This window comes from Mobula hypostoma, chromosome 28 (assembly GCF_963921235.1).
Source record: "Mobula hypostoma chromosome 28, sMobHyp1.1, whole genome shotgun sequence".
Classification (NCBI taxonomy): Eukaryota; Metazoa; Chordata; class Chondrichthyes; order Myliobatiformes; family Myliobatidae; genus Mobula; species Mobula hypostoma.
Genome location: NC_086124.1, coordinates 20,687,067 through 20,694,801, shown reverse-complemented (window position 1 = coordinate 20,694,801; position 7,735 = coordinate 20,687,067). Strand labels below are relative to the sequence as shown.

The 7,735-nt window shown below is 56.8% G+C and overlaps 1 protein-coding gene across 1 annotated transcript in view; it reads left to right on the top strand.

Annotated features, from left to right (window-relative positions):
- Positions 1 to 416: 416 nt before the first annotated feature.
- The window catches only part of tktb (transketolase b), a 30,097-nt gene continuing 22,778 nt past the window's right edge, over positions 417 to 7,735 (top strand). Inside the window, exon 1 of the mRNA XM_063034897.1 lies at positions 417 to 679. Within this exon, the coding sequence (XP_062890967.1) occupies positions 432 to 679 (248 nt within the window). The 5' untranslated portion in view covers positions 417 to 431. The remainder of the gene's footprint in view (positions 680 to 7,735) is intronic.

Genomic DNA, 7,735 nt, shown 5'->3' with positions numbered 1-7,735 from the left:
GATGAGGGGGAAGATGGTGGGAAGAAATGTGGAGATCATAAAACATAGGAGCAGAATTAGGCCATTCAGCCCATCCAGTCAGCTCCGCCATAATCATGGCTGATCCACGATCCCACTCAACCCCATACACCTGCCGTTAGTTAGGGAGAGGAAAGTGAAGATGATGAAGAAATGGGGAGAGAGGAGGGGGAAGAAGGTGGGGAGAGATGTTTCAGGGGCACATGGACGGACAGTGAACGCAGAGACTGGTAGATCGCTTCCGTGGGCGATCCCTGCCCTGTGCTGTATTGTGTTGCAGTGCGTTGTTGCGACAGAGACCAAGAGGAACTGAAAGCCGAGCGACGGAGACGGGACACAGGAATTCTTTGTCCTCCTGCCCCCGAAACAAATTGTGCTAAGTCAGCCTGGGCGGGGTAATAGGGAGCGGGGCAATGGCAGTGGGCGGGGCCAGGAAGGGGGCAAAACCTTCTTCCTGGTCGCTGGGCCAATCGGAGGCGGATGGTGTGAGCCGGGCTCCGCCTCTTTGCCCGGAGATTTCCAGCGGTGGGGAGACCAGCCGAGCGGACAGACCGACCGACATGGAGGTGCAGTGCGACAGCGAGACCTTGCAGGCTCTGCGGGATGTGGCCAACCGGCTCCGTGTCCTCTCCATCCGCGCTACCTGCGCCTCCAACTCCGGGTGAGTGCCGGCCGCCTCCCTCCCTCTACATCACCCAGCCTCTTACCCCCTTCTCTCTCTCTCTCTTCCTCATTCCTCCCTCTCGATTTTCTCTCTTCGTTCCCCTCACTCTCTCCCCTCTTTTATTATGGTCTTCCCTCCCCTCTTTACCCTTCTCTTCACCCCCTCCGCTCTCTCTCTATGTGCCTGTCTGTCCTTTCTCTCTCTCTAATGGTGTCTCTGTCTGTCTGTCTCTCTCTAATGGGTCCTGTCTCTGTGTGTGTGTCTGTCTCTCTGTATGTCTGTCTGTGTGTGTGTCTCTCTCTGGGCAGCGACCGCTGGTTCTGTGCACGTTCACTGCCGCTGCACGTTTTGCATCGCCGGCGTGGTGCTTCCGTCCTCCCTCCCCCACCCCCCCAACTCACTTCTCCTCCTGAGGAACTGCCCCCGCACCGTGGGGAGAGGAAGAGGGGCGTGTGTGTGTGTGAGCGTGAGCAGGCGGGGTAAGGGGGTGGTTGCACGACGAGTCGGTCTCTACCCTGGGGCACATTCCTGCACAAGGATCTGATAAGGCAGCCCAAGCAGGTGGCACAGGAAGCTCCTCTGGGAGGGGGGGAGATCGATCCTAGACACGATGTGCCACCCTATTCTTTCTCTCTCTCCCCCCCCCCCCAGCCTTTTCGCTGTAGAGAATGGGGGTTAGTGAAAGTTCACATCAGGATTGAGAGTCGCTTTCCCTGAAACTCTGGTTAGGCCGCATCTGCCACTCTCAAGGTGGAAGAACAACATTTCATTCATAGTTTTCAACCTGATGGCCTAAACATTTCTCCTTCTTGTAATTTCCCCTTTCTCCCACCCCCTTTCCTCTTCCGTTCTCTGCTCTGGCCTCTTGCCGCTTTTTCTCACATGACTATTGCTACTCCCTGGGTCCCCTCCTCCGTCCCCGTTCTCCCAGGGTCCACTCTCCTCTCCTATCAGATTCCTTCCTCCCCAGCCCTTTACCTTTCCCACTCACCTGGCTTCATCTATCACCTTTCAGCTATTCTTCTTCACCCCCCTCCAACTTTTCATTCTGGCATCTTCCTTTCTTTCCAGTCCTGATGAAGGATCTCGGCCCAAAATGCCCACTGTTTCTTTATTTCCCTAGATGCCCCTGACCTGCTGAGTTCCTCCTGCGTTGTGTGTGTGTTGCATTCAGTTCTGGTTGCCTCCATTGCAGGAAGAGTTTGGGGGCTTTGGAGAGCGCAGAAGAGGTTCGCCAGGACGCTGCCTGGATTAGGAGGGCAGACAAACTTGGGTTTTCTCTGAGGCAGTGATCTGAGGGAAGATCTGATCAGGTCTGGAAAATAGTGAGGGTGTGGGTAGTGTGAACAGCCGGGGTCATAATAGATTCCCAGGGTCAGACACAGAGTGAAGCTCCCTCCACACCGTCCCACCACACACTCCCAGGGTCAGACACAGAGTGAAGCTCCCTCCACACCGTCCCACCACACACTCCCAGGGTCAGACACAGAGTGAAGCTCCCTCCGCACCGTCCCATCACACACTCCCAGGGTCAGACACAGAGTGAATCTCCCTCTACACCGTCCCATCACACACTCCTGGGGTCAGACACAGAGTGAAACTCCCTCTACACCGTCCCATCACACACACCCAGGGTCATACACAGAGTGAAACTCCCTTCACACTGTCCCATCACACACTCCCGGGGTCAGACACAGAGTGAAGCTCCATCCACCCTGTCCCATCACACACTCCTGGTGTCGGACACAGAGTGAAGCTCCCTCCACACTGTCCCATCACACACTCCCGGGGTCAGACACAGAGTGGAGCTGTGCTGACTGAGCTGGAAGAAATCGAGGGAAAACTACTGCATAAAGTTCGTGAGATACTTTGGAGGCTGGTCAAAATGTCTCTTGGACATCTGAGTGAGAAGCTGGTTTGGTGTGGAAGCTTCGTTTGGAGTTTTTCTTCCAGTTTGAACTGGGTTCGTTGGCGGCCGCTAACTGTGTAGCACCCAGCTGTGGCCGCTGGCAACTCGCCAAGAAGCCGTCTTGCTCCAAAAACCGGAGACAAACGCCGTTGTTCCCCCACTGACGTCGGGACAACGTCCCTCCTCCTTATCTTCCTGATTCTTGTTCGGTGTTGGAGCCCGAGCATCAGTAGAAACTTCTCAACCTCTCATGGCCTGGGAGTTCCTCAGGACCGACAGAGCCTTTCCTGGCGTTGGAATTTCTGGCGGCGAGCCAGCAAGGTACTGTCGAGGACAAACTTTTCCGGCCAGTTACTCGACTCGCTGCAGGACTTTATAACCGGCACTGTCGTATATCTCTCAACTCGGACATAGTGCCAACATGTCGGACCGGTCTCCAGGGAGTTGCAGGCCTTCGGGGAGTTATGCAAGGGCAGCTGCCTCCCCAGCCTCGGAGAACGCCCTGTTCCGGTCGGTGAAGGTGGAACGTGGGGTGCAATGTATTTTGCGCCCTGGAATGACTCTAGAAAAGTGTGCGGAGGCCATGGAGGACCTGGTGGGGAAAGGTGGTATTTTGGCCACCGAGAAAGAGTTCGGGAAGGTAGTGTTCTATCTGGCGAATGAAGAGTTAGTGCACTGGGCTCTTAAGCAGGGGGGTTACGGTAGAGATGGAGCTGGTGACAGCCCCCACATAACGCATCGTCCTCGGTCACATTAAGCCTTTCATTCCCGATGAGGACCTGCTTCCCCCACTGGCCCATTTAGGGCAAATGAGGTCGGAGATAACTGCCATCCGACACAAATTTAAGAGACGCACCCTCCGCTCCGTAATCTTTCCGGCATCAGGTATTCATGCAGCTGGAAAGGGAGGACGACGTTGAGGGCCGGTTTACTGTCCAGCACGAAGGGGTAGATTATCAGGTGTATTGGAGCTCCGAGCACCCATGGTGCCATGCGTGCAGGGAGGTGGGGCATTTTCAGAGGGACTGTCCTACCACTCGAAACCCTAGGGAGTCCACTTCGGGCACCAGTACCCCAGCTACCTCTGCCCCTGATCCTACTCCTGCGCCTGCACCTCACCCTGTCCCTGCCCATGATCCTGCCCCAGCCCCTCACCCTGCTCCTACCCCTGTCCCTACTCCTACGGTTGGGTCAGTCCCTGCTCCTGCCCCTGTGGCTCAGGTGGGGGACGGGGCGGAGCCTGTGCGGGGCAAGAAAGCAAAGAAGAAGTCCAAACGCCCTGAGAAGTCGGCCCCCGAGACCGCAGAGCTCACGCCCATTTGCCCTGAAGTGCAGCGTGAGGCACGGGGACGTGCGCAGTTCGACGAGGCGATGGAAGCGGAGAGTACCGCCCTATCGGTGAATCCTGTACCTGCGTGCTCTTCTGGCATGAAGAGGAGAAGGGAATGTTCCCCAAAGAGGGCAGGGAATGTAGATGCGGGGGAGTCCCAGGAAGGGGTGGGAATCCGGGCGGATGTTGGTTCTAAACCTGAGTCCCCTGATGCAGCCACCAGTCCTGTGGTAGATGATGTGGTTGTGCAGAAAGCCTGTGATAGCCCTGTTTGCACAAATGAGACAGCCCCGGAGTCCTCCACCCAGGACCTACAAGTCAGCGCCTCTCTGGAGGCAAGTGATTCGAATAGTGTAAGAGGAGACGAGACAAAGCTCTCTCACTCTCAGCACCAGGCTGCCTGTGAATCCCTTGGACCAAAGGTGCCGGGTTCCCCTTCATACCTGCCCCCTGGGGAGGATGATATTCTGTGCACGCCGCCCCCAGCAATTAATGGCTTGCAGTGAGTCCCTGGGGATTATCCCTCCACTGTCGTAACTGTGGATGAGACTGATGCGACGGTGGAGCAGGCAGGTATGAGTGAGGTACCCGCTGCGCGGTGTGGGTCACAAGCGCAGCCATCTATTGGAACATGCGGGGAGGACGATGGGAATTCTGTCTGCAGCGAAGGGTTGGAGGGGGACTCCTTTGATAGTGAGACAATGGACATCCTCACCCCTCCTGAGAAATCCCCATTGATAACTGTGGAGGAAATTAAGCATTTCATTCTCACCTCTGAGGGTGCCAAGCACCGGCCTCAACTAGCCTCGCTTCGCTGGCCCAGCATGCCGAGGCTGGTGAGGTCCCTGCGAGTCATCCTCGGACGAAAGGGGAAGGGAAAGAGGAATGCGGTGTCGGGGAACGACAGACGGCAACTAAAATCTTTTCTAGATGACATCAGAGGGAGAAGCAGCCTTGATCCTTCTGGAGATGGTGGGTCACGGGGCGGGGGGGGGGGGGGCGGTGTTGGTACCACTCGAGCCCAGAAAGCAAAAAGTATTCTTGCTTTCTTTCGGGACAGTGTGGTGGAGGGCGCCTCTGCTCTCACCGGGATGGGTACGCTGCCGAGGCCTAGTGTGCTCCCGCCATGAAACTTACCATAGCGAGTCTAAATGTAAACGGTAGCAGGGGTCCTCTCCGCAGGTATAACAATCTCTCAGTCCTCAGGGGTGGGAGATATGCAGTGAGTTTCCTGCAGGAAACTCATACCATCCCGGGGGACGAGTCTGCTTGGCTCCTGGAGTTCAGGGCAGGGTCTACATGAGCCACCTCAGCTCCATTTCTAGCGGGGTGGCGATCCTGTTGGCCTCGACCTTCCAGCCAGAAATCGGAGGGTCCAAGACGTTGTGCCTGGCTGTCTGTTCCACCTGGCTGTGCACCTGGATGGCGTACCATTGCATTTTATCAATGTGTATGCTCCGAGGCGCGGTGTGATGCAGACGCGCCTATTCTGTCAGCTGTCCACCCTGCTGAGTTCCATCGATCCTGGGGACTGCGTCATCCTCGGGGGAGATTTCAACTGTACCCTCGAGGCGGAGGACTGCTCGGGCCTCCAACGCGACCCAGCATCGGCAAAAAAGTTAAAGGAGCTAGTCGGCTCCTTTGATTTGGTGGACAGCTGGCGGAATCTTCACCCCGACTCTTGCGCCTTCTCGAGAGGATCTAGAGAGGGAGGTTCCCCGATAGACCGCCTGTAATCTCTTGGGCTCACGTCTCCCGCGTGTCGGCGTCCTCCATGCGGCCAGTGTCGTGCTCGGATCATCACCTTGTGTGGATGGAACTTATTCCTCTGCACCCTCAGGCGGGATCCGGGTATTGGCATTTTAACAACCGGCTGCTGGAGGACAGCCGATTCCGGGATTCGTTCCGAGCGTTCTGGGTCACCTGGAAGGAGAGGTGGAGAGAGTTCTGCTCCCTGCGGCTGTGGTGGGATGTGGGCAAAGCCCACATCGGGTTTTTACGTCAGGAGTACACTAGGGGGTCGACAAAAGGGCGGGGCTCTGAGACTGAGCGGCTTGAGAGAGCGTTGCTTGACCTGGAGTCCCGCCTCGGTCCGACCGCTGGAGACCAGCAGCTGTGGCAGGAATACCAGGAGAAGAAGGACGGACTAAGGAATCTGCAGCTTCAGCAGTCCCGAGGTGCGTACGTGAGGTCACGGATCTAAATGCTGCAGGATTTGGACCGTGGCTCACCCTTCTTCTACTCGTTGGAGAACTGGCGGGGGGTGCGGGGGGGGGGGTTCAAAAGCAGCTAGTGGAGTTGCTGGCTGCCGATGGCTCCTCCATCACGGACCCCGAAGGAATTAACAAAGAAGTCCATTCATTCTATCAGTCCTTATTCTTGCCGGATCCATCAAATGCGGAGGCGTGCAAAGTGGTCTGGAAGGATTTGCCGAACGTCAGCTCAGAGGACGCAGTGCGTCTGGACGCCCCCCTGACTCGGGAGGAGCTGTCTACTGCCCTTCGGCAACTCCGGAGGGGTAAGTCCCCTGGCTTAGATGGACTGAGTGTGGAGTTTTATCAGGCTTTTTGGGATGTCCTGGGGGATGATTACAGCCTTGTCCTAGGGGAGAGCCTAGCCACCGGAGAAATGCCCCTCTCATGGTGGAGAGCTGTTGTGGTCCTACTGCCCAAGAAGGGAGACCTCCGCCTGCTAAAGAACTGGCGGCTGGTCTCCCTCTTGTGCGCGGACTACAAGATCTTCGGCCGGTCTCCCTCTTGTGCGCGGACTACAAGATCTTCGCCCGGGCAATGGCCAACCGTCTGGGTTTGGTAATTGGACAGATGATCCATCCTGACCAATCTTACACATTCCCAGGCTGCTCCATTCAGGACAATGTCCACCTAGTGAGGGACTTGATTCAGCTACAACAGGAGACTGGGACCCCGACAGCATTTCTTTCTCTTGACCAGGAGAAGGCATTCGACCAGGTAGACCACAGTTTCCTGGTGGGCACTCTGCAGGCTTTTGGGCTCGGACCACACTTTATAGCCCGAGTTCGGCTCCTGTACTCTGCCGCAGAGTGCCTAGTTAAGATTAACAGATCACTGTCAGCACCCATTCCCTTCAGAAGAGGAGTACGTCAGGGGTGCCCCATGTCTGGTCAATTGTATGCCATCTGTGTCGAGCCATTCCTCAGCCTTCTTCGGTGAAGGCTGACAGGTCTGGCTCTGCGTGAACCGGACATGGAGGTCGTCCTCTCGGCCTACGCCGATGATGTACTCCTCATGATGAAGACCCCAGTGACCTGCGGAGGATGCGCGAGTGCCAAGATGTTTTCTCGGCGGCATCCTCCACTAGGATCAACTGGGCGAAATGTTCCGGACTCTTAGTAAGCCAGTGGCAGGTGGACTCCCTGCCGGAGGAGATGAGAGCTTTTGAGTGGAGCACCAGACGTCTTCTGTATCTGGGAATCTACCTGAGTCCTTCTGGGGAGACCTGGCTGGCGAACTGGCAGGACCTGGAGACAAAGGTCATGGCCCGGCTAGGGCACTGGTCAGGCCTTCTCAGGGTGCTTTCCTATCGAGGCAGGGTGGTGGTCATAAACCAGCTGGTGGCCTCCATGTTGTGGTACCGGATGGTCACCTTGGCCCCCCCCCCGCCCCTTTTGTGGTGAGAATGCAGAGGAAGCTAGTGGACTTCTTCTGGGGTAATAGGAAACACTGGGTCTCCGCAGCGGTTCTGAGTCTCCCAGCGGGAGAGGGCGGACAGTCGCTTGTGTGTGTACGTACGCGACTGGCGGCTCTCTGCCTCAGGACTCTGCAGAGATTCCTGT